Source organism: Elaeis guineensis, chromosome 6 (assembly GCF_000442705.2).
Source record: "Elaeis guineensis isolate ETL-2024a chromosome 6, EG11, whole genome shotgun sequence".
In the NCBI taxonomy this organism is placed as follows: domain Eukaryota; kingdom Viridiplantae; phylum Streptophyta; class Magnoliopsida; order Arecales; family Arecaceae; genus Elaeis; species Elaeis guineensis.
The window spans coordinates 131,637,259-131,665,250 of NC_025998.2; the positions used below are offsets into that span (position 1 = coordinate 131,637,259).

The 27,992-nt window shown below is 34.6% G+C and overlaps 2 protein-coding genes across 2 annotated transcripts; both read left to right on the top strand.

Annotated features, from left to right (window-relative positions):
* The first annotated feature begins 917 nt into the window (after positions 1–917).
* Positions 918–3,433, top strand: LOC105046484 (protein neprosin-like). The gene is made up of 7 exons (XM_029265349.2): positions 918–1,097; positions 1,622–1,708; positions 1,821–2,054; positions 2,170–2,325; positions 2,455–2,508; positions 2,772–2,918; positions 3,062–3,433. The coding sequence occupies exons 1-7, from the start codon at positions 939–941 to the stop codon at positions 3,431–3,433; spliced, it is 1,209 nt and encodes a 402-aa protein (XP_029121182.2). The 5' UTR covers positions 918–938.
* A 4,969-nt stretch (positions 3,434–8,402) lies between these two features.
* On the top strand, positions 8,403–11,252 carry LOC105046464 (protein neprosin-like). Its single transcript, XM_073258767.1, has 7 exons — positions 8,403–8,600; positions 9,293–9,379; positions 9,492–9,725; positions 9,841–10,008; positions 10,136–10,189; positions 10,453–10,599; positions 10,743–11,252. The coding sequence occupies exons 1-7, from the start codon at positions 8,442–8,444 to the stop codon at positions 11,112–11,114; spliced, it is 1,221 nt and encodes a 406-aa protein (XP_073114868.1). The 5' UTR covers positions 8,403–8,441; the 3' UTR covers positions 11,115–11,252.
* Positions 11,253–27,992: the final 16,740 nt, after the last annotated feature.

The following is a 27,992-nucleotide window of genomic DNA, read 5'->3' on the forward strand; positions in this document are numbered from 1 at the left end:
TTATTAGATTTATGTGGGTGAATTTTAGGTTAATTTAAAAAAATAGTAATTAATACTAAAAAAAGTAGTTAGGGTTAGGGTTAGGATTGATCTCGCTAATTTGGAAGCTTTCTTTCTCTTTTTTTTAAAAATTTTTCTCTTTTCCTATAGAAAGATAAAAAAATTAGAAAAGTTAGAGAAGAAATTTTGATTTACATGTTGGATGGATATTTGTTTTATTTTCATTGAAAAGGGGTTCAAAGAAGGGGATCATGAAGGCATATGTTAGCACAAGCCATGGTTTGATGGTTTATTGGTGATGTCTTTCTTATCGTGCATTGAGCCATGGTGCAGGCCATGATGTAGTAATTGGAGATGCAACAACTTCTAAAGCGATTGAATAAGCCTGCTGTCGATAGCATCAGAGTCTTCTATCTTACTATTCTCTCATTTATTTTTTTCCTTAGTTCTTTCTGGCATTTTAGGGCCCAAATATATTTTTTGTTTGTTCTGAAGAGTTTTTAATAAATTTTTGAATTATTTTACAATAAAAATTTATTTTACAAGTATTTATTTATTTCAAGACGAATCTTAATTGCTGCATAATATATATCAAGAAAACACTACAGCAAATAGATTATTTGAAATCATTGGCAAGTAGTGTTGGACAAAAATTCATATGATTGTCCCTTCGATTCTGATTGTGTTGCGAAGGGAAAGACGTTTAAGCTTTAATTATTTGGGGGAAGAAAAAGAAATAATTAATATAACATTAATTTGATGATTAGATGTGCTTGAGAATTGATATCCTTTCCAATAAATGGTAATATATAAGATACTCTTGTTTAATATAAAATATACTTGACATATAAGCAGTAATAAGAGAGAAAAAACTTTGTTTTATATATTGGATGATATTTGCTTTATTTTTATTGAAAAGGGGTTGCAAGAAGGGCACCATGAAGATGTATGTTAGCATGAGCTATGGTTTGATGGCATTATTGCTTGTGATCATCTCCTTATGGTGCACCAAGACCATGGCACAGGCCATGATGCATCAATTGGAGGTCCAACAACACCTGAAATGGTTGAAAACACCCACCGCCAAGAGCATAAAGGTTTGCCATCCAATAATTCTTTCATTTATTCTTTTTTTTTTTGGTTCTTTTCTTAGTTTCTTGGGGTCAAAAAAAAAAAATTTGTTGATTTCAAGAGAGTTTTCAATAAATTTGCTGAATTATTTTTAAATAGAAATCTATTTTACAAAGTATTTTTTTTATTTATTTAAAAAGGAACTTAATTTGGTTTAGAATTTTTTAGATTATTTAATTTAACATTAATCTTTTAAAAGGAATTTTTGTACAATGCTTGCATAAAACAAGAAATGGTAGCTGAGTAAAATCTTTGTCATTCTATGTATGAGAAATGGTAAAAAAAATATTATACAAAATATTTTGGAAGCATAGTAGCAAGAAACAATTTTGTACAATACTTGTATAAAACAAGGAATTTCATTCAGTACAATCATGTGGTTTCTACAGTATTCTTCCTCTTTTATGGTACTTGTTTTTGGCATTTTTCATTGTAATGCTTCTCCATTTGTGGTTTCGTTTGTTGTAATGTTTGTTTTTCTTTTAAAAAGAGCCCGGATGGGGATATCATAGACTGTGTCCATATCTATCATCAGCCAGCCTTTAATCATCCTTTACTCAAAAACCATACTATCCAGGTGTTCTCTCTTTCCTTCTCACTTCCTCTTCTTTTCAAATTCTTCCCCTCTCACTAAATGTTTACACCTGGTGGTCTCTTTACTTTCTCTTCACTTTGTGCAAAATCTTCAGATGAGACCAAGTTTGCCCCCATCAGGCCTATACGATGAGAACGAGGAAAGTAGCTCCATACCTCAGCTTTGGCATCAAAATGGGAGGTGCCCCGAGGACACTATCCCTATTAGAAGGACAAAGAAAGAAGATGTGCTAAGAGCCAGCTCTGTCGAAAGATATGGGAAGAAGAGCCCGGGGACAATCCCAAATCCCACTCCTTCACAAATATCGCCACAAGATGTCGAATATGACGTATATAGTTTTGAAAACATATGAAAAGGAGTAGCATAGAAACAAAGCATCTCTTGCTTTTCCACTTCTCCTTCGCCTTTCTCATTTGTGTTTGTTGTTGGGTCTTCTTGTGTAGTTTGCGGTTGTTTATGCACCGGGCAAGTACTATGGAGCAAAGGCAATCATAAATGTGTGGAATCCGATGGTGGAACGGCCAAATGAGTTCAGTGCAAGTCAGATTTGGGTTCTTGGGGGTCCTACAGCACAAGATACCGTCGAAGCTGGCTGGCATGTATGCTATTGTTTCAATTTCAAATAAATAGAAAGTAGTTTTAGTTATGTGAAATTCTGAAAGTCCTCTCTTCATGCGTTAATTAACTTCAGCTGGTTACTCTTTGGTGTGGGGAAAAAAAAAAATCAGGTTGATCGAGGTCTGTATGGAGATAATAAAACAAGGCTATTTACTTACTGGACTGTAAGTTAATATGTCCTTCATTTTTCTATTAGCTTCTTGTTTTCTCATGTTCTCCTGCCTTGTCTTCCATGAGTTTTTTTAATAAATTTATCTCATCAAATATAAGTGAATTGCATTGTTCATTGTTTCGAGTTTTTCGGTTCTTTTCTGGTCAATTGTATGAACGACATGAGGTGCCACAGACATTCTTTATTTTGATAAACGGTTCCGGGCAAAGATTTAATAATTCGGAGACTTCTTATATTTTTCCCTGAAAATTTCAGAATGATGGTTACAATTCAGCAGGCTGCTTCAACCTACTCTGCCCTGGATTCATTCAAGTCAACAAGGACATTGCATTGGGTGCCTTTATCCACCCTATTTCTAGCTATGGTGGATCCCAATATCAGATCACTTTATTTATTTCAAAGGTAAAAACGAAACTTCAGATGAGTTTTATTTCTCCTTCGAACTCGTAAACCCTCGATGTAGAAAAACGACAGTAGTCATATTTAATTACCTTTTTACTTTTCATCTATAAATAATAGTAATGAATATTCATATGGTTGAGCAGGATCCAAAAACTGGGAATTGGTGGTTGCAGTTTGGGAATCGGGCTCCGGTGGGTTACTGGCCTTCTTCCTTGTTCCACTATTTGTCCGATAGTGCCTCTGTGGTAGAATGGGGAGGGCAGATTGTCAACCTAAAAGTAAACGGTGGTCAGCACACCTCCACACAGATGGGCAGTGGCCATTTCCCAGAAGAAGGTTTTCGCAAGGCGAGCTTCTTCAAAAACATTCAAATAGTTGATCAGTCCAACAATCTTCGAGCTCCTGGTCGAGGAACACAGCTTGTCAGTACGAAGAACACCTGCTATAATGCGCGCTATGCTGAAAATTTCTACTTCTACTATGGGGGTCCTGGTAGAAATCCCAATTGTCCATAGAAGGCTTGTTGGCCTGTGAAAGAATAAAAGATAATGGTGAACAATCACTGACAATGAAAATAAATATTTGAGTTTTAGTCCTCCCCCTCCCCGCTCCCTCACCACCTGATACATTGCCAGCTCCGGCGGAAAGGACGTGAATTTTGCCACCATCAATGGCATCATGTTCCCCATTCCCTCCTCCTCCTCTTCCTTCCTTTTCCCTTTCCCTTCCCCCCTTCCTCCTTTCCTCTCTATTCCTCTATGCCTGTAATCCTTAAAAACCCCATGCAAGTGTTGGATGATGGAATTTGGACGCGAGGATCTATCTATCCCAATTGTGCTGCTTTTCCTCTCTCTCCATATCCAATATTTGTCTCTCTAGCTCTGGTTCTATCCTTCCTAGGTTGTTTTTGTTCTGGCTTCTATTTTTCTTGGTGTTGTTTTGGCCTCTGGATGGTGTTTATTTTATAAGAGTGGTGGGAGCGATGATGGGAGAAGAAAAGGAGAGGGAGGTAGGGGTTGGATGGAAGAAAACGGAGACCAGGTGGCGGAGGTGGGTGGGGGGGGGGGGGGGCGGGTGGTTCATTAAAAATTTGGCAATAATTAAAACGAAGGGTTGGAATGGGGGAACGTAGAGTAATCCTAACGTGGACTTCATTCAGTATGTATGCGACGGCCTCGTCAAGCCCAGTCCATTTGACCGGCTTGACCTGGGCTTGGCCCAACTACTGAACCATGTGTGTTCCATGCATGACCAGCAAATGGGAGTTTGCTTCACCTTCGAAGACTCCAGCTTGGATCGGAGTCATAAGGCAACTAGACTCTCGTAGAACCCTATAAAAAGACCTCCCCACCCCTCCATGACTCTCCACCATCAATCACCCCAGTTTCTCTCTCTTTTTCTCATTCGAGTTCGACACCTCCTGCTAGAACACCAAGATATGATTCTCGTAGGAGCCAAGATAAAGTTTGGCAGCATTATCCTTTGCTCTCCCTGGCCTTCAGCCATTGTCCTTGGCCTTGATTTCACCAAAAATCAAGTTGAAAACCCTCTCCCTTATTTTTGTGATCACATTACCCCTTTTTCCAGAAATCATCGTGGCTGTTCTTCTTCGTGGAGCCCTTAGTCAAGAGTACAAAAACATACCATCAATAGTTTCCAACTAAGGATTGAACATTTTAGCCAAGATTAGCCATCTCAATACTCGACCCCATACCAGTAAGATGCTAGCATAATATCAGTATACCTAATTACAAGAGTCAGTTCGGCATACTGAGACTTGGTGTACCGTTTATACCAACTTTTGGTTAAGTAATGGTACGGAGTGGTATGGACCGATAGAGCACTTTTAGTGCATTAACCTTATCTAAATAAGGAAATTCATGAAAATCATTTCTATGTTTATTAACTATGTATATTATCCAAAAAATAATAAAATGTACAATGTAACAAAAATACTTTTTTTTTTTTCAATGCATGGGAAGTGTATTATAAAGTAATGTGACAAAGAAATGCATGCACAACTCAAAAAGATGAAATTACGAAAAGAATCAGTGGAACAATCTCAATATTTTCACATGCCCTTCACCTTGTTTAAGAAGCACATCCTCAATCTTAATAGCTCAGACCTTAAAGCCTCATGGTTTTCTTTTGGCTAGCTTCACCAATTTAAGACTTAGACTTTGGTAAAGTGAATTGTACATCACACTGATTCCTGACCCAACATTTGCTTCATATGTTTGTGTTTAGTATCGCTTTGGAAATAAGAAACATCACAACTAACTAAATTAAGCACTGAAAGAAATGGCAAATATGCACTGTTTAAAGGTATTAACATATGAAATCCCTCTCTTCTTCTCTATACTCTAAGAGTTCAAAGCCAGACTATTCTGACCCTAAGCCAGAGGATTCCAGCTCCCTGGCCCTCTGCAGAGGTAGCTGCTGTTATGAGAATCATGCAACAGTTTATGCCCTATAAACACACTGTATGAGGCTTATGCCCTATACCCCAACCCTCCTAAGACTTTTCATTTAATAAGTTATTTTCTAGAAAAACTCCACAAAATTAAGTCCATGTATATCTGAAAGCAAGATATCTCTGTTAATACTGATGAATCTGGATTTGGTCAAGGTAGTAACAAGCAATACTCATGCATGTGGTGCATGACCATCTTGATCACAGCAGCAAAAGAAGATCAACCAGAAAAGAGATTAGGGAAAAGCTCTAACAGATTTTAGATCATGATGGCGGCAGCAGCATATGCATCTCGACCATTTGAGGGTGCTTGGGTGGTGCAACTTTTCGTATCTGGAAAGTACTGAAGTAAGTATGTTCCAGTCTCTGGTTGCTCGAGGTTACATGAAATCTACATTGCTATTTTTATTTTCACGTCATTTCATTGTCCTTCCTCAGCCTCCACCTTCTCAACTGTACGAGTACATGTCATCAGTTATTATCCAATTATTTTTAATTTTTTTAAAAAAAATTTTAACTGATATACAATTAGATATTCTGTTAACTTATATACATCAAGAGAACAATAGAGAACATTGATGGCTTTTACATTTAATTAAGCCATCCTCTTATCATACTCATCTCAATCTTTTTTTGGCTTAAAAAAAATCATACCATTCACTATAATTGTGAGTGTGTGAGATCCACTAGTTATGATTCTTCACATATCATAATCTAAAGCTTGTATAAAATTTTTTTTTTAATTTTTCAAAAAGTGTGATTGGTGCCATTAAATAGTAATAGTCTAAATGTGGATTATCCTTCAACAAATGGAACCCCACTTGGGGTTGCCATGATCTTTGGCTTTTAGACTGCTAGATCAACAACTAATAACAGAGTACCTCTTTTGATACCACTTGTTGCTTAGAGATAGCAACCCAAGAGAAAGAGGTAAATTGGGTTCTTACAAATTTTAACCAAATTGAACTTTAACAAGTACTTGTAATTTTCTCAATTAAAGTGATTGTAAAGTGAAAAATAATTAGTAGTAGCAGAATTAAAATGTGTAAATTACAAACCAAGAAATAAAGCTAAACCAAGTTATAACTAAAGGCATGCAAGGTAAGTAAATGGATAGAGCAAAAAACACAACACAAATATATAAAATTTTATATTGGTTCGGTGCAATCCTGCACCTACATCTACTCTCTAGGCTTCTCTTGAAAATTCTACAATAATCCTCTTGATTACAGTATGTTTGTTTTAGCCGGGCTTACAAACAAACTCAGTTGATTTTTTGGGATCACCAACCAAAATCTTACACCGTTTGTTTTCCAAGCTCGCAATCAATCTAGTTAATTTTTTGGGCCAATCAATCAAAATCGAACAAGTTCAATTCCGGACTTGGACAGGCCTAATCGTCAAGTTTCTTTTCTCCAAAGAAACTTATAAAGAAATCAAACTATAAAGTTTAAATTTCAGCATAAAATAGAAAACAAAATTAGAACTCTTTGAATGCGAAGAAGAGGTTGAATGATGGGCTCTTTTGAAACTTGAACACTCTTCTTTGAATACTGAGAGGATGCTTGAGAAGTTATGGAAGATCTCTCGTGAATACTCTCTGAATTTGAAGCTTGGTTCCTCTTTTTTCTCTCTTTTTCTTGGATATTCAATGAAGCTTACAATTTTGAATGATTCTCACTCTTGATCTACTTTTCCTCTTTTTCTTTTGATTCTCCACCTTTAAATGTGCTTCACAATGGCTGCAGATAGAGATTAAACTGTTGGAGGGCTTGAACTAGCCATTGGAGCGAAAAAATTTTCATTGAAAAAGTGCAGAAAACTAGTCGTTATTGTTGTCAGAAGCTGTCAAATCAACTCAACTTTTCTTTGAGTCAACTCAAGATCTCCTTGAGTCGGCTCATGATGTTCTTGAGTTAGCTCAGGTGAGTTAACTAGAAAATCAGCTCTCTATCCTCTAAGACAGAGTCAACTCAACCAATGCTTGAGTCGACTCAAGTCCGTGCCTGTGCCATCCTCGTGCCAAAGTTGACTCATCCTGTGTATGAGTCGACACAAGGCCTGTGCCAAATCTTAAAATATTCTTGAGTTGACTCGTGGGATGCTTGAGTCGGCTCAAAGCCTGTGTCAAGTATTAAATACATGCCAAAACTGGCTCAAACTCTTCCTAAGTAGGCTCAAAATCCTACCTCTTCGAGAAATTGCTTGGCTTGACTTTCTAGGTCTTCCTTCTCCAAACACTTCATTCAAAAATCTTTAGCTTTGACACTATATGGTCCCAACTTTTTCAATTTTTCACTACACATTTAAATAGATCATTAGTGTCAAAAATCTACTCAAAAGATCATTGACTTAGTGAATTTTGTAGAGATCTTTTTCAAGAATTATTTCTTCAATTTTAACATCTGAAAAAATGTACAACCACTCTTGAAGTACATGGTTAGATTCATAATTACTCAAAGTTTGACGATCACCAAAATCAATCATAGGGTGAACAAAATTTATGCTAGAGTCAGCTCAAGGTCCTCTTGAATTGGCTCCACCACTTGATTCTTTGAAAAACACTTAGCTTGACCTCTCAAATCTTCCTTCGCAAAAGTCTTGATATAGGGTCCCGACTTCCTAAAGCTTCTCAAATACTTAAATATTTCATTAATACCAAATATATACTCAAAGATTTTGTTATTCATCAAAATCAAACCTAAGGTCAATATAATGTAATATTAATTTGATGATTAGGTATCCCTGAGAATTGATATCTTTTCCAACAAATGGTCACATATAAGATACTCTTGTTTAATATAAGATATACTTTGACATATAAATGGCAATTTCTATAAAAGAAAATAATTAATGTAATATTAATTTGATGATTAGATATGCTTGAGAATTGATATCTTTTTCAATAAATGGTAATATATAAGACATTTAATATAAGATATACTTTGACATATAAACAGCAATATTAAGAGAGAAGAAACTTTGTTTGTTGTATATTGGATGATATATTTGTTTTATTGTCATTGAAAAGGGGTTGAAACCAGGGCACCATGAAGGTGTATATTAGCATGAGCTATGGTTTGGTGGCATTCTTGCTTGTGATCATCTCCTTATGGTGCACCGAGACCATGGCACAGGCAACGATGCAGCAATTGGAGGTTCGACAGCAACTGAAGCGATTGAATAAACCTGCCGTCAAAACCATAAAGGTTTGCCATCCAAAAGTTTTTTCATTTATTTCTTTTTTTAGTTTTTTCTTGGTTTCTTGGGGTCAAAAAAAAAATTTTGTTCATTTCGAGAGAATTTTCAATAAATTTTTTGAATTATTTTTAAATAGAAATCTATTTTATAAAGTATTTATTTTTTGTTTATTTAAAAAAAGAACCTTAATTTGGTTTTGAATTTTTGGATTATTTAATTTAATATTAATCTTTTAAAAGGAATTTTTGTACAACGCTTGCATAAAACAAGAAATGGTAGCTGAGAAAAATCTGGGACATTCTATGTATAAGAAATGGTAAATACATATATATATATATATATATATATATATATATATATATATATAGAATTTTTGTACAATGCTTGCATAAAACAAGAAATGGTAGCTGAGAAAAATCTGGGACATTCTATGTATAAGAAATGGTAAATACATATATATATATATATATATATATATATATATATATATATATATATCTTACATAATATTTTGGAAGCACGGTAGCATGAAAATAGTTTTGTACAATGCTTGGATAAAACAAGGAATTTCATTCAGTACAATCGTGTAGTTTCTACAGTATTCTTCCTCTTTTATGGTACTTATTTTTGGCATTTTTCACTGTAACGCTTCTCCATTTGTGGTTTGATTTGTTCTAATGTTTGTTTTTCTTTCAAAAAGAGCCCGGATGGGGATATCATAGACTGTGTCCATATCTATCATCAGCCAGCCTTTGATCATCCTTTACTCAAAAACCATACCATCCAGGTGTTCTCTCTTTCCTTCTCACTTCCTCTTCTTTTCAAATTCTTCCTCTATCACTTGGTGTTTACAGCTGGTGGTCTCTTTACTTTGTCTTCACTTGGTGCAAAATCTTCAGATGAGGCCAAGTATGTCGCCATCAGGCCTATACGATGAGAACGAGGAAAGTAGCTCCCTACCTCAGCTTTGGCATCAAAATGGGAGGTGCCCCGAGGACACCATTCCTATTAGGAGGACCAAGAAAAATGATGTGCTGAGAGCCAGCTCTGTTGAAAGATATGGGAAGAAGACCCCGGGGACAATCCCAAATCCCACTTCTTCACAACCGCCAAATATAGATTTTGAACATGACGTATATAGTTTTAAAAATATATGAAATAGAGTAGCTTAGAAACAAAGCATCCCTTAGTTTTCCACTTCTCCTTCGCCTTTCTTATTTGTGTTTGTTGTTGGGTCTTCTGGTGTAGTTTTCGATTGCTTTTGCAAGGGGCGATAAGTACTATGGAGCAAAGGCAACCATAAATGTGTGGAACCCGATAGTGGAACGACAGTTTGAGTTCAGCGCAAGTGAGATTTGGGTTATTGGGGGTCCTTCAGAACAAGATGAACAAGATACCGTCGAAGCTGGCTGGCATGTATGATTTCAATTTCAAATAAATAGAAAGTAGTTTTAGTTATTTGAAATTCTGAAAGTCCTCTCTTCATGCGTTAATTAACTTCAGCTGGTTACTCTTTGGTGTGGGGGAAAAAAAAAAAAATCAGGTTGATCGAGGTCTGTATGGAGATAATAAAACACGGCTATTTACTTACTGGACTGTAAGTTAATATTTCCTTCATTTTTCTATTAGCTTCTTGTTTCCTCATGTTCTCCTGCCTTGTCTTCCATGAGTTTTTTTAATAAATTTATCTCATCAAATATAAGTGAATTGCATTGTTCATTGTTTCGAGTTTTTGGATTCTTTTCTGGTCAATTGTATGAATGACATAAGGTGCCACAGACATTCTTTATTTTGATAACGGTTCCGGGCAAAGATTATAAAAATTGGGAGGCTTCTTATATTTTTCCCTGAAAATTTCAGAACGATGGTTACAATTCAGCAGGCTGCTTCAACCTACTCTGCCCTGGATTCATTCAAGTCAACAAGGACATTGCATTGGGTGCCTTTATCCACCCTATTTCTAGCTATGGTGGACCCCAATATCAGATCACTTTACTTATTTCAAAGGTAAAAACGAAACTTCAGATGATTTTTATTTCTCCTTCGAACTCGCAAACCCTCGATGTAGAAAAACGACAGTAGTCATATTTAATTACCTTTTTACTTTTCATCTATAAATAATAGTAATGAATATTCATTTGGTTGAGCAGGATCCAAAAACTGGGAATTGGTGGTTGCAGTTTGGGAATCGGTCTCCGGTGGGTTACTGGCCTTCTTCCTTGTTCCACTATTTGTCCGATAGTGCCTCTGTGGTAGAATGGGGAGGGCAGATTGTCAACCTAAAAGTAAACGGTGGTCAGCACACCTCCACACAGATGGGCAGTGGCCATTTCCCAGAAGAAGGTTTTCGCAAGGCGAGCTTCTTCAAAGACATTCAAATAGTTGATCAGTCCAACAATCTTCGAGCTCCTGGTCGAGGAACACAGCTTGTCAGTACGAAGTACACCTGCTATAATGTGCGCTATGCTGAAAATTTCTACTTCTACTATGGGGGTCCTGGTAGAAATCCCAATTGTCCATAGAAGGCTTGTTGGCCTGTGAAAGAATAAAAGATAATGGTGAACAATCACTGACAATGAAAATAAATATTTGAGTTTTAGTCCTCCCCCTCATACATTGCCAGCTCCGGCGGAAAGGACGTGAATTTTGCCACCATCAATGGCGTCATGTTCCCCATTCCCTCCTCCTCCTCCTCCTCCTCCTCCTCCTCCTCTTCCCTTTTTCCTTTCCCTTCTCTCCTTCCTCCTTTCCTCTCTATTCTTCTATGCCTGTAATCCTTAAAAACCCCATGCAAGTGTGGGATGATGGAATTTGGACACGAGGATCTATCTACCCCAAATGTGCTGCTTTTCCTTTCTTTCCATATCTAATATTTGTCTCTCTAGTTCTGGTTCTGTCCTTCCTAGGTTGTATTTGTTCTGGCTTCTATTTTTCTTGGTGTTGTTTTGGCCTATGGATGGTGTTTATTTTTATAAGAGTGGTGGGAGCGATGATAGGAGAAGAAAAGGAGAGGGAGGTTGGGGTTGGAGAGAAAGAAACGGAGACCAGGTGGCGGAGGAGGGGGTTCATTAAATTTGGCAATAATTAAAACGAAGGGTTGGAAGGGGGGAACGTAGAGTAATCCTGATGTGGACTTCATTCAGCATGTATGCGACGGCCTGGTCAGGGGCCAGTCTATTTGACCGGCTTGACCTGTGCTTGGCCAACTACGGAACCATGTGTGTTTCACGCATGACCAGACTCCAAATTGGAGTTTGCTTCACCTCTGAAGACTCCGGCTTGGATCGGAGTCATAAGGCAACCACACTCTTGTAGAACCCTATAAGAAGACCTCCCCACCCCTCCATGACTCTCCACCATCAACAACCCCGGTTTCTCTCTCTTTTTCTCATTCGAGTTCGACACCTCCTGCTAGATTCTCGTAGGAGCCAAGGTAAAGTTTGGCAGCATTATCCTTTGCTCTCCCTGGCCTTCAGCCATTGTCCTTGGCCTTGATTTCACCAAAAATCAAGTTGAAAACCCTCTCCCTTGTTTTTGTGATCACATTACCCCTTTTTTCAAGAATCATCGTGGCTGTTCTTCTTCGTGGAGCCCTTAGTCAAGTTCCTAATAGGTCTCCTGATGGCCAGCTGGTAGAGCGATGGCTGTCGGTGGACGACCACCATTCAAAGCATAAAGAACCTTTTGCTTTCTCTACTTTTTGCCCTTGTCATTTTGTTTTTTAGGCTGCCAGTCACTACCACCGGCTACTCTCTGCTGCCCATCACCATCATGTGTCGCTAGCTCTCCAACATTGACCACTATGACCATCGCTTAAGTCTACCCTTCTTCTCTTATTTTTTCAAAGAAGAAAAAAGAAAAAAATATAAAAAGATCCTACTTGGTCAAATACTCAGCTAACTGAATCTATCATCTCACAATCAAGTTAGGCACGCATATTGTTGTTGACATAAATAATGAATTGCTATAGAATAGATGCAAAGAAATCATTGGCAAGCAGTGCTGGACTCATGTCTCTTCGATTTTGGTTGTGTTGCTAAGGGAAGGGGGCCATGAAGGCATATCTTAGCATGATCCATAGCTTGGTGGCACTATTACTGGTAACCATCTTCTCATATTGTACCGAGGCCATGGTGTTCGCCATGATGCAGCAATTAGAGCTACAAAAGCTCCTAAAGTGATCGAATAAGTCTGCTATCAAGAGCATCAAGATTAGCTATCCTATAATTCCTTCATTTATTCTTTTTATTATTTCTTTTATCGATCGATGCTGCCATCGACTACTATCTGCTGCAAACCACCAATGCATACATTGGCCCTCCAGCATTGACCATCACGACCATAGTTGCGGTCCATCCTTCTTCTCCTATTTTGCTGAAGAAGAAAAAAAAATAAAAATAAAATAAAAAGATCCTAGTAGGTTAAAGCCTCATATAACTGAATCTACCATCTTACAATCAAGTTGTGCATGTATGTTGTTGCTGACATAAATAATGAATTGCTACATAATATATACTAAGAACACACCACAGCTAATAGGCAGTGTTGGCCTAAATTTCATATGATTGTCCCTTTTGATGGTGCTACTAAGTTGAAAGAGATCTATATTTCAAAGGAAATAATTGATCCATGATGATCAAATATGCCCAATAATCTATATCTTTTTGGGTAAATGGTAACATAAGATACTCTTGATTGATATAAGATATACCATTACATATAAATGGCAATGAGAAGAAATTTTGATTTATATATTAGATAGCATATTTGTTTTATTTTCATTTAAAAGGGATTGAAAGAAGGGGCCATGAAGGAACATGTTAGCATGAGCCATGGCTTCGTAGCACTATTGCTGGTGATGATCTTCTTATGGTGCACTGAGAGCATGGTGTAGGCCATGATGCGGTAACTGGAGGTCCGACAACTCCTAAAGTGATTGAACAAGCCCGCTGTCAAGAGCATCAATATATCTACTATCTTACTATTCTTTCATTTATTCTTTTATTAGTTTTTTTAGCTTCATAGGGTCAAAAAATATTTTTTGTTCCTTCTGATAGATTTTTTGATAGATCTTCTGAATTATTTTTTTAATAAAATCTATTCTACAAAGTATTTATTTATTTGAAGAAGAATCCTAATTTTATTTGAATTTTTAGATAATTTAATTTAATATTAATCTTTTAAAAGAAATTTTGATCTCCTTTTTACACACTTCTTTTTGTTGTTGTCTTTCATAAGTTTAGATGGCCTGCTTCCAATATTGCCCCAACTTAGCAAAATCTCCTTTAGAAATTGATATATTATTTGTCACGCCCCCAACTTGAGATCATAAGCTGAGGGTCATGACAACAACTGCATATTTATGAAGAATTCTTTTCATAAGCATTCAAGATATTTCAAACCAATATCAATGCGACATAGTGGTGTTAATTAAAATACTAAAATTTAAATTTTAGTTTTGTTAACCAATCCAAATAGTATTCAAATTCAAATATCTTATATCAAATAAAGTTTTACTAAAAATAGTAAAAATATATCTAAATTCAATGAAGCTGACGGTGCCAATCTTGCCTCTAAAATTCTCTCCCAAATAATGCCCATGTTCATAGTCAATTATGATCTGAATCTTTAAAAAAAAAAGATAATGAGCTTGATAGCCTAATAAGTAATAAATATCTCAACCACATATTCTAGATATCAAATATGATATTTGAAAATAAATATCATAAATAAACATAAGAACATATTTCATGCTAATTGATGCAAATCAAAATCCTTTCAAATATTCATATACTTACATAAATATATATTCAATTCAAAATAAAATACATAACTCAACAACAATAACTATGACTATGCTTATCCCTGTGGCAGGGTCCAGAATAGAGCGCCAATATATAACCCCCATTAGTAAGGTCCAAAAATCGATACACCACCTCCATTGGTAGAGTCCAAAAATCAATACATAACCTCCATTGGTAGGATGCAAAAACCAACGTATAACTCTCATTGGTAGGTTTAAAAATCAACATATAACCTCTATTTTGGTAGGATCCAAAATATAGTTAGGCTGAGAACATGAAATCAAATCCGTATCAAAATACTTTTGTAACATAACATATAAATATCATAATTTTATTAAACAATGCATATTTCATAATAAATCAATAAATCATGATATTTTATGAATCAATTGTCATTCAAAATATAGATTTATAAATCATGCATAATTCAAAAATTGATATTTACTTTCAAAATAATTATGAAATATCTTGAGAAGATAGTTCATTACTTATCTCTGCAGAGCACTGAATGGATAGATTCGATCAAATCCTAAAAGCATCCTTCAGAACCTATTATTCAAAATTATATCCTTACATTAATTCTAATGTATAAGTAAATCAAATAAAATTTCAAATCAAAGCCCCCCTATTAGAATCAACACAGACTCAAAGAAATGGATCAGGTTCGTAAATCATATAGAGAGACAATACCAGGGGAGAGAAAAATTGATAGATGGATAGGGCTAATCAAGCGACACCGTTCGATAATCCGATCGATCTAATCAAGATGATTTAATTAAGTCATGATCAAATTAGTGTATATATGGTCCAATAAAAATCATGAATCGATGATTAAATCTAGAGGTATCTAGTTTGGTCCAGATAGTTGCCCGATGACTGCAGATTAAGACTCTCTTTGCTAGGATCGGATTAGAATCATTAAAAAAAAATCTTCACTAGACTAATCTTAGAGAGAGAAATTTCCAACAAGAGAGATAATTCTAAAGACAGAAAATCTATTAAGAGAGAAAGTAGAGAGAAAAAGTAAACTTTTTAGAGAGAGAAAGGTGGGATTCAGACTCGAAGTAGGGAGCTAGGGAAGAGAGAGAAACTCTCTCTTCTCTTTTTTCTTTTTCTTGTCTTCTCTTTTTCCTTTTTCTCTCTTTTTTTCTTCCCACCAAACAGAGAACATGCATCCTCTTCTTGTTTCTTCTTTAACAGAATAGGGGACCTCTTATTCCCCATTCCTTCTCCGGACAGAGGACCTCCCGCCAATCATAGCTATCACCAATGATGGCTCAGGCCATGGTGGCAAAGCTGGAACTCCTTTCCCGACAAACGACGGTGGCGTATGGCACCATAACAAGGATGAAATGGTGGAAGAAAAATATTAGAAATAGAGTATTTTGGTTTCGATCAAATCTAGGGAGTTTTTGGTTGGAAATCATGATTTTAGAACTCAAAAAGATAGGAAAAGGAATCAATTACAAAGTTAGGAGGTCCTTACCTTGTCTTCAATGAGGATTAATCTAACTTCTCACAATCGAAGCACATTTAAACCATCAGTAAATAGGAAGAAAAGAAGGAAGAATCAAGCGATTAAACGGCAATTTTTTTGGTGAGTTCTGGTGAGGAAAAATCAAGCGTTTGAGGGCCTTTAAATAGAGCCTTTAAGGGAAGAGTTATACTTGGATTTCAACTTGAAATCCTAATGGTTTAGGATATTTGATCGAAGAAGAACTCCTTCAGAAGTTCTTCTGCGTGATTCCTAGCTCCTCATGAAAATCCCCTTTTCCCAACACATGCAGAGGACATGATGGCCCGCAAGATTTTTTTTTTTTTGGGTTCTCCTTTCCACCACTTTAAGATTTGTGTGGTGGGTTTAATCTAGATTGGGAGATTACATTCTTCCTCCCTAAAAAAAAATTATTCTCGAAATTTTTCTTACCTAAGTCTACAAAAATTCAGGATTACTTTTATCTCAAATCATGTTATCTTCTAATTTCAAAATTGAATCTTTCATCATAATATCTTTCAAATCAAAATACTATTCTGATTAGTTTGAAAATAATTTAAACCATTGTGCTTCCATTGTGCACTCTAATTCAAATCTATCAATAACTTGTGTCAAATCTAAGTTTCTAAATTTTCACTATCAATATAAGTTATCATCCTAATATTCCTAGTATCTACCCACCTATACTCAAGCTGTTTCTATATCTTATAATTCATCTATTTATGCTCTAATACTATATTAATTACTCTGATATCATATAATTAAATTATCATATCTGTAATCTGAGATTGTGAATCGAGAGTCATGACAACCGGTGCATACTTATGAAAAGACTCTCCCCATAAGCATGCAAGGTATTTCAAATCGATATTAATACGACATAGTGGTATTAATTAAAATAATAAAATTTAAAAATTAGATTTATTAATTAATCCATATAGTATCCAAATTCAAATATCTTATAAGTTCTACTAAAAATAACAAACATATATATAAGTTCAATGAAGTTGATAGTACCAATCTCGCCTCCAAAACTCTCTTCTAAATAATGCCCATATTCATAGTCAATTATCTAAATCTGCAAAAAGATAAAAAGAGGTGTAATAAGCTTGATAGCCCAATAAATAATGAATATATCAAGTAGATATTTCAAATATAAAATATAATGTTCATAAATAAATATTATAAATAAATATAAAAATATATTTCATGCTAACTGATGTAAATCAAAATTCTTTCAAATATTCGTATACTTACATAAACATATATCCAATTCAAAATAAAACACATATAACTCGATAGCCATAATTACAGCCACACTTATCCCTATGGTAGGGCTCAAACTAGAGTGCTAACATATAACCTCTATTGGTGGGGTCCAAAAATCAATACATAACTCTCATTAGTAGGATCCAAAAGCCAATGTATAACCTCCATTCGTGGGATCCAAAAATCAATATATAACTTTCATTAGCAAGATCCAGAATATAGTTAGGCTAAGAGCATAAAATTTGATCTATATCAAAGTACTTTTGTGGCATAATATATAGATATCATAATTTAATTAAACAAATGCATATTTCATAATAAATTAATAAATCAAAATATTTCATAAATCAATTATCATTCAAAATATAATTTTATAAATCATGCATAATTTAAAGTCTAATATTTATTTTTAAAATAATTATAAAATATCTCAAGAAGATAGTTCATTACTTACCTCTGTAGAACATTGAATGGACAGATTCAATCAAATCCTAAAAGTATCCTTCGAAACCTATTATTCAAAGTTACACCTTTACATTAATTATAATTCATAACTAAATCAAAATATAATTTCAAATCAAAGCCCCCTATCGGAATCAACTAAGATTCAAAGAAAGGGATCTGATTCATAAATCATACAGAGAGAATATCAGAGGAGAGAGAAATTGATAAAATAAAATAGAACTAATCAGACGATACTGTTTGATAATTCGATCGGTCTAATCAAGATGATTTAATTAAGTCATGATTAAATTAGTATATAGATAGTCCAATAAAAATCATGGATTGATGATCAAATCTAGAAATATCCGATCTGATTGAGATGGTTGTTGGTATGCTGTTAGGTGATCACGGATCAGAACTCTCTTTGCTGAGATTAGATTAGAATCATTAAAAAAAAATCTTCACGAGATTAATTTTAGAGAGAAAAAATTTCAATAAGAGAGATAATTTTAGAGAGAGAAAATTTATTGAGAGAGAAAGTAGAGAGAAAAAATAAACTTTCTAAAGAGAGAAGGTGGGATTCAAACTTCGAGTAGGGGAAAAGAGAGTTTCTCTCTCTTTATTTTCTTTTTCTTTTCTTCTTTTTTTTCTTTTTCTCTCTTTTTTTCCTTCTCACCGAATAAAGGACATGCGTCCTCTTCCTATTTCTTCTTTAACGGAACAGGGGACCTCTTGTTCCCCATTTCTTCTCTGGATAGAGGACCTTCTACCAACTTTGGCTATGGCCAATGATGGCTGAGGCCATGGCGACACAGCTGGAACTCCTTTCCCGATAAATGATGACGGCATATGGCATTAGAACAAGGATGAAATAGTGGAAGAAAAATATCAGAAAATGGGGTATTCTAGTTTCGATCAAATTCAGGAAGTTTTTAATTGGCAATCATGATTTTAGGACTCAAAAAGATAGGAAGAGAATTCAATTAGAAAGTTAGGAGGTCCTTACCTTATCTTCGACAAGAATTAATCTAATTTCTAACGGTCGACGTGCATTTAAACCACCAGTAAATAGGAAGAGAAGAGGAAAGAATCAATTGATTAAATGGCAATTTTTTTTGGTGATTTATGGTGAGGAAATCAAGGGTTTGAGGACCTTTAAATGGAGCCTTTAAGGGAAGAGTTATACTTAGATTTCCATCAGAAATCCTGGTGGTTTAGGACATTTGATCGGAGAAAAACTCCTTCGAGAGTTCTTCCACGTGATTCTAATCTCTTCATGGAAATTCCCTCTTCCCAGCATGTGCAGAGCACATGCTGGCCCTTAAGATTTTTTCTTTTTTTGGTTCTCCTTTCCACCACTTTAAGATTCGTTCAATGGATTTATGTGGATTGGGGTATTATATTTATTGTAGATCTATACCTCAACCTCGGCTAACACATTCTTAGTATGGCCGAGCTATAGGAGTGATGCTTATCAGATCTTAAGTATGCAATGGGTTTAAAAATCACCAGACATGACCTACTGAATTGACAGTAGTTCCTACCTTGGCCGACCTATAGCTCATACTCGGCCAATCTACTATAGTAGCTCATACTCGACTAACCTACAACTCATACATAATCGATCTACTACAATAGCTCATACTCGACCGACCTACAGCTCATACTGAACTGACCTATAGCTCATACATGGCTGATTTACTACAACAGCTCATACTCGACCGACCTACAGCTCATACACGATCGATCTACGATAGCTCATACGTGGCCGATATATGTTCTCTTCATGCATGGTCGATCTATGGTAACTCATCTATTGCTAATCTATATTCTCCACTAACAAATTTATCATTTCTCTAAATTGAGAAAGTCCAGATAAGGCAGAATTTCTTTGCGATCAAATCACTCATAAGAGAAAAGTCCTTCGAATCTATCTGTACGATGAATCCAAAAATCACTAAGACTCTGAGATGGATACGACTCAAACTTTTCTCCTATAAATTAAAGGCTCCATGACCTTCCAAGGTATGCAATCAATCAACTCCTAATTCTCTCCTCTCATCATTCTCCATCTTCTGAGTTGAGCATTGGAAGGTCTACACCGGAGTCAACTCCCCCCCAGTGTGGACTTATTTTGCAGGTGTTCATGCGAAGTTCCAGAGGCAGATTCACCTCGGCCACATCTACCTCAATAACCGACCTCGGGTGGGGAGATCGACAGCAACAATATTATTTTTTTTATTTTTCTCTCAAAATATAAAGACTCATCCTTGACGTTGTTTCTTGTCAGTAGATAAAAATTACATTAATTGGTTGATAACTTGTTATCTATTTATTATTTTTTAATTATTTTCAATTGAATATGTATGGCTTCCTCTCAGCTCCATTCCCTTCGTCCTCTCATCTCCTCCCCAACCCCGCTCTATTTCAGTATCTTCGATCCTTGGCTTCTTGGAAGGGACCCGAATTCCTTCTATTGTGGCCTTAATCTCTCCTTTACTGATACATCACAGCTTCATCCCATATCTTTTGCTCACCATAGCTTCCCCTTCTTTCTGTCCATGTCATGATCTGTTGGTGGTTGGGAAAAATTTTGGGGCAGAAGAGGAAATAATTGATGTACTATTGATTTGATAATCAAATATGCCCAAGAATCCATATGTTTTTAGCTAAATGGTACGATAAGATACACTTCATTAACATAAGATATACTTCGGCACATAAATAGCAATAAGGAAAAGAAATTTAGATTATATATTGGATGATATATTTATTTTATTTTCATTGGAAGGGGTTGAAAGAAGGGGGCTATGAAGGCACATGTCAGCATTACTCATGGCTTGGTGGCACTATTGCTAGTGATGATCTTCTTATGGTGCATCAAGATGACGATGCAGGCTATGATGCAGTCGAAGGTGTGGTAGCTCCTAAAGTGATTGAATAAGCCCTCCATCAAGAGCATCAAGGTTTGCTATCCTAGTATTCTTTTATTCTTTTCTTGGTTTTCAAACAATACATTCAATGAGCCCTGTGATTTTATTTGGATATAATGAATTGTACATCCTAAACCATTGGTTCTTAGCAAATCTGCATAGGGTAGCTTCAGGTCAAACTTTGCTGAGAAAACTAAGCAGCATTTTGCATAGCAATAGGCCCAAGTAATAATTAGAAAGCTATATAATGGCTCATAACTTGCAAAATATTTTCGTATCCCTCAGAAGAGGAATCCATGATCAAGATCATCAAAGGTCATGTTAGAATGACTCAATGATGGTTAACAATAATCAAATACTATGAATTTCTGGCAAGGCTTAGGTAGGGATCCAATCTATTACATGGATATCAAAGCAATTTCAAGTCTTTTTGAAAAGATCATATCAAGTTCATGCTGAAGTCCATGGATCGGATAGAGAGAAAGAGCAAGAGGATAAAGAGAGAACTTTTCTCTCTCTTCTTCTTCTTCTTTTCTTTTCTTTTCTTTTTCTTTTCCTTTTCCTCTCTTCTTCTTTTCTTGGCCAAATTGGGAAGCAAGGTCTGATAGCTTATGGCCAGAAGACTGGCAACGTGGTGGTGACACAAGCGGCCAGCGACAGTGGAGCAAAGGATGGCTGGCAACAAGTGGCCGACCAACAAAAGAAAAACAAGAACAAAAATCTCAAAAAAATAGGAGACCACCCCTCTTCTTTCATTTTTCCTATCATCGGCCAATCACCGATAGTCAAAACCTCTAGGCAAGGTAGCAGATAGGTGGGAGTCACAACCTAGGGGTGTGGCACCATGGGCAGTAATGCCTATGGCCCAAAGAAAAGGAAAAAGAGCTTGGCCAAATAGGAAAAAAATGGGTCTTCTCTTTGATGGCTTTTCTAGTAGGTCTGATAGTCAGTGGCCATGTGCAATTACATGAAAAGAAAGGGAAGAAAGAGAGGAAGAAGGGTCAGGCTTACCTCAGGCTCTGATGACGTCTTTAGTGATGATTTTAGGCAGGCACGATGAGAGTATGCCATGGCTTCAATGGAAGAAAAGAGGAAGAAAGAACAGGGAGGAAGGCCGATGCTCATCATATAAGGCTTTGGAGGAGAAGGGGAGATTTATAGGAGAGTTCTTAGGGGTTTTGGTGGTCTTACGAGATTGATTTCCACCTGGATTCAATGAGAAAGAAGACTCCCATCAAGTCTTTGTTCCTCTTGCTCTTCTTTTTTATGATTTTTTTTGCCTCAAGATTCATGTAAAAAAGAATTTAGGACCGGATATTACATTCTACCTTCCTTAAAAAAAATTCATCCTTGAAACTTGATATACTTGAGATTTCAAACATTAAAAGCACATAATCCTCATATTGTCCTCGAACTTCCAAATTATCTATATCTCAAAGTGTAGGTTTTACAAGTCCTCAATACAAATAATTATATGATATTTTGAAACTAGATTTTTTTTATTCACAATACAATAATTTCTTGCCCATGAAACTATTTACTCTTGATTAATTTCATATGAAAATCACAATCGACCCGATCTATTCTTAATAAACATAGAAAAGTCTAGAGCATTAGATGCTCACCATAATCTATAACCTTCTTTATTCTTTTAACTTCCTATATGATGTAACAATTAAGTTTTTATTGTAGAAAATCCTTAAATCCATTTGAACAAATGGAATAATAATGTCAAAGCTAAGAAAAGGATATCTATATACAAACATTCTACATCCGAGCTCAACCAAGGAATATCCATCCACTAATCTTAAACTTAAGATGTTTAAAATTCTTCTAACTATTACTAATAACCAAAGAACTAATCATCAAAGATAGTACTACAACATCTATTAGATGTACACCCTACATGTCAGATTGGCTAACACATGTACATATTTTGGGACTTAATTTTGTGATTGAATTTTTTAAAATTAATAAAATTAGATTATTTTTTTCATTCATATTATATATATTTTTATGTCCATAAATCATCCAACGAGTTGATCTGACAATGACACATATTCTCAAGAGTTGAGAATTTGAGGCACGTGTCATTTGAGATCAATTCCTAAATACTTTCGATCGATGGATCATCACAGGGATGGTGAATGATCTAGATAGATTGATACACAGATCACTTTTCTTCTTGAATAAATGAGTCTCGAGTTTACAAAATGGAGACACTAGAGCGAGAGTGCAGGTGCTTGATAGAGATCAAAGATATTGAGCATAACTAGCATGAAAAGTCACTTGGATAGCTGCCCACTCATCAGTGACTTACTCAATATTGTAGTTATGTAGATAGTTCTTTAACCTGCGGTGCCTCGGCTATTCACAGTGAGGTTGCTGTAATTTGACTGTACAATTACTTAGTTATCTAGCCATTCAAAATCTTATGATATGTATTGACTATAATAGATCTATTGTAGGAATAGGATGTGCATCACAATGGGATCTGTCGATCCGGATAGATAGGAAGAGGTCCCATACAGTTTATAAGACTGAGTCCCAAATTCTATAACCATGGTAGGTGAATGGTAGAAAAGAGTTTTCATAAGATTTTATATGGACTCGAGTCGATTGAATCTATCATATGACGAATGAATGGGTTTGATGGTTATCGTTGATGTGCGTCGTGTGGGGACTCATGATAAAAGAATCAAACTACACAATAACTATACCTAGAGGTTCAATATTCTATTCTACTGGATTACTATTACATACTGCTTGATGTCATTGATGGATTGTGAGACTCATCGAGTATCATTTTGATGATCAATGACCCTTGATGGGTAGAGTTGAAATCGTTCAAACCCATTAAAAGGAGTTTCGATGATATTGTAATGAGGATCAGAATATATTTCACTATCAGACAGAATAAAATCTATGGAGTCATGCACAAAAGAGATCTTTGTCAGATCAGATAGTTGATCTGTGAATATAAATCACAGAAAGGTTTAATTATCAATGTGATTGATGATTGATCCAATGTAATTATTGCAGTTATTAAACTTATTAAGTGTTAGTAAGTTATAGAAGAATTAATTAGCAATTGGATTGCTAATTGACTCAATTTGATTGAGTAATGGGGCTAGGATCAAGTCTAATTGAATTGGATTCAATTTGACTTGATTTGAATTTGATTAGATCAAGCCTAATTGGATTATGAGATAATCCAATTGTAAGAGAGATCAATTTCTTATTTAATTAGGATTTGAGTTTGATCAAATTCTTAATTGAATTGAGATCTAATTAAGAGAGATTGGGTTCTTAATTGGACTAGAATTTCTTCTCTCTTTAGGTGCACTAACTTCTAATTAGATTAAAGATTAAATTGAGTTTGACTCAAGCACCAAGAGGAGATCCAAATCACTAGGACTCTCTCTCTCTTCCTTGGTGCCCAAGTTTCTCCATGCCAATCCCTTTCACCATGCCCCTTCTCTTTTATTTGCATGAAAGAGATCATGCCCTAATGCTTCATCATGCCTAAAAAATAGGGGAGGCATCCAAGAGTTGGACGCCCCCCAAACTCTATCAAAACCCTATCCAAACACCTATAAAAATGGAGGTTTTGGGCATGGGTTAAGAGAGATTTTTCAACATGAAGAAATTTGAAAAATAGAGATCTTAGGCATCAGTTTTAGAGAGGAAGAGTTCCTCTTTGTAGGCATAAAAAGAAGAGAAAGAGTTCCCTTGTGCGTGGAAGAAAAAAAGAAAAATTCTTCTTGTGAGAAAAAAGAAGAGTTCTTTTCTCAAGCGTGATAGATCTCTAGCATAGAGATCTCATGCGTAGGCTTCAGAAAGAAAAGAAGAGAGTCTTCTTATTCTTCATCCTTTTCTTCTTCCTCCTCTACTCCATCTTCTCTGAGAGGTCAGAGAGATCGATGGAGATCAGCAACATCAACTATCAGGAGGTGGCTTCTACTAGGATGCTAGCACCCTGGTGAAGCAACAGATCTCTAATCAAATTTGAGGGTCTCGTATGGATATTTATAGAGATCGGACACATGTGTAGTTGATCGAAAAATCTTGGAGTATACCATGATCATCAACTATGGAGATCATCGACCCGTGCAAGATGAAATCTCTAATCTAATGTTAAATTTTAGAATCTTAATTTCAGCATGTGAATGCTCCTGGCTATGTATAGATTAGATCTATATTTTGTATGCATACTTGATTTAAAAAAATTTTAAATCTAGATCAATTTAATTTTTACTGCAATCTAAGTTCTACATGCATATCTCGAAAATCAAACTTCCTTCAACATCTAGGGGAGCCTAAGGATCAACAATCTTTTCCTTTCATTTGTTAATGGCAGTCTCTTTTATTGAAAATCAAGACTTCATTTATAACATTTATTGTATTAGAATTAGTATTCTTAATAAGTTTTAATATAATTCAACCACCACACTTCTATTGCACACTCTAATCTGAACCCACTGAATCCTCCAAGGCTACCGAATAAATCCTAATAAGAATATTATTTTACTTTAGAATCTACAAAGATCCAACCTTTCAAATTTGATTTTAAGTAAAACTTTTAAGTTTCTTTATTCCTTACTATGCCTTAAGTATATCACATCAAGATTAAATCTTGATCTATATTCTATGTTTGAAACTATTGCATAAGCTTTCACCATTCATCTAGAATTCAATAAATCTAGAATTAATTTGGAGTGAGTTAACTCTAGATTTACCTCACAATCAATGAGACGATTCTAAACCAACCTTTCTTTATAAAACTATTAACTCAAATCTCTAACAAATTAGAAGATCTCAAGTCAATATCATTGTGAGTAGAATCAACTCGGTTATTTCTTAAAGAGCTTTCTTCATCATGACCCTTAACATTAATAAATAAACCGACATAAAATCTTGTCCCTTATTTGTTTAAACTCACATAAATCTTTTAAAAATTTAACAATAGCAAGGTATCTTAGATCAACTCTGAAACCTAAATTTTGACTTGAAATAATTAATACACCCCACTATCTTTAACAAACATAAGAATGATCAAATAATCCAATATAGAAGATGGTAATATAAATTATTAAATATTCTACTAAAATATGTATGTCATACTCTCACAATAAAATTCAGTCCACCAATAGATCAAATATTTTTTTTTTCATTTGCATCCAAATTTCATATATGATCCTCTTGCAAGTTCAACGCTCAAAAAATATTTATATCATGTATGATGCAATTCTTTATTTGGCCACATCCTAAACTAATTTCTTCTAATAAATCTAAAGTTATAGTAACCAAATAATTAACATCAAAATTAGAAAACTCATCATGATCTTCATACAAATCAAGTTTAGAATTTTAAAATCATCTAAATAATAATTGAACAAGTATTTCAATATAACATATCAATATATCCTACTTTATTCTATAGTCAAAAGCTCTTATATCAAACCCTACTTATTGAAATCCAAGATATAACTCATTAATTCTATTGTATATATTATATGCCACTTATGTATAAATTTCATCACAATACCTATTGATCCAAAATTCAAATCTTGAGTTTTTTCTGTTACTTTTATCATGTTCCTAGTGATCATAACCTTATACTTAAATCCTACTTAAGTCACAGTTCCTAATAATCATAATCTACATGTTGATATCATTTTATCATATTCTTAGTGATCATAACCTTATGCTCAAATATTTCTTAACTTATAATCCTTAGAGATCATAACCTTAAGGTCTGACACCATAAAATATCATATCCCAAATCTAGGACATAATATGGCTATGCTACCAAGAGGTACCATCCTCAATAATACAAAATATATCGATCATAATCAGCTATAATCCATCATAAATAAAATATAATAAGAGGTTTGATTCAATTATTCATCAAGTAAATAAATTAAAATTGATTCAGAGCATCTAAATCTAATATCAAATCACATATCTCAAAATTGATCAATAGATAACTATAAGTCCATGAATATCAAATAACTAAATTTCAACTATAAAATTCTTAAACTTACTATGAAGATTCCTAAGCCCAAATCCTTCATCGATCTTAACCTTATTCCTCTATAAAAAAATAAAAAAGATATGAGCTATACTAGCTCAATAAGTAGAATCTATGCTTTCTTATCATATCAAACATAAATTTTTTTATGATAATATAATATTTATAAGATAATGGATATTATAAAAATAAAGTATTTTATAGAGTATATAATAAATCAAGTCATAAAGATAATCATACATACATAAATTTATAAATATTTTATAAACATGATTCGTAATTAAATCATTCTTATCAAATATTCGTATCATATTTTAAAAATATTACTCATAGATATTCATGCTAAGATCACTGTATACCTATAACAAGGTTATATTTCTTAATCGATAAAGTTCTTATATCATATGCCAATTTTATACCCATTGGTGGGGTCATATTTTTTATTGATGCCAACTCGAGAGGTATCGATCTTCCTATGGAGATTCGTTCATAGCTATTTGAGAGTCTTTATAAAAAAAAAAATTGAATATACATCTATATAAATAGGAAAATAATAAAATTTATACTTCATAAACATGATATTTTCATAAAATATATTCATGAAATCAATGATAGAAATAAAATATATTTTTTCATATCACAACTAATTCTTAGTTTATGAAAAAATATGATTTCATCAACAAGAGATCATATGTATGGAAAATATAAAAATTTAAAAATAAATAAAGAGCGTAAGATCCACTTATTTTGTCCGTCCTAGATTTTCAAACTTCGTTAGAAGGATTAGCTAATCATATTTAAAATATTAAATCATAATCAATTTTTTTTAATTAATTTAATAAAATTAAATAATTAAAAAAAAATGGTTGACTAGGTGATCGGTCTGATAGACCACCTGGGTACCAAAGTGATTCAGGGTTATCCTACCAGAGTCAACACAAGTCTCTACAAGAAGAAGATATGACTCGATACTGGATCTATAGATCTTCTTAGAGGAAGAAAGTGGGTCAGGAGAGAAAAAATGAAGAGAGAATCTTTATATCTCTCAAAAAAGAAATCCATGATCAAGATCATCAGGGGTCCGTCAAAATGACTCAATAATGGTTAATGGTGATCAGATGCTATGGATTTCTAGCAAGGACTAGGCTGGGATCCGATCTACTACATGGATATCAAAAGATTCTAGGTCATATCAAGCTCATACTAGATCCATAGATCAGATAGAGAGAGAAAGAGCAAGAGGATAAAGAGAGAACTTTTCTCTCTCTTCTTCTTCTTTTTCTTTTCTTTTCTTTTTTTTTTCTTTTCCTTTCTTTTTTTTTCTTTTCCTTTTCTTTTCTTATTTTCTTTTCTTGGCCAAATCGGAAAGCAAGGGTTGATGGCTTATGGATGAAAGACCAGTAACATTGTGGCGGCACAGG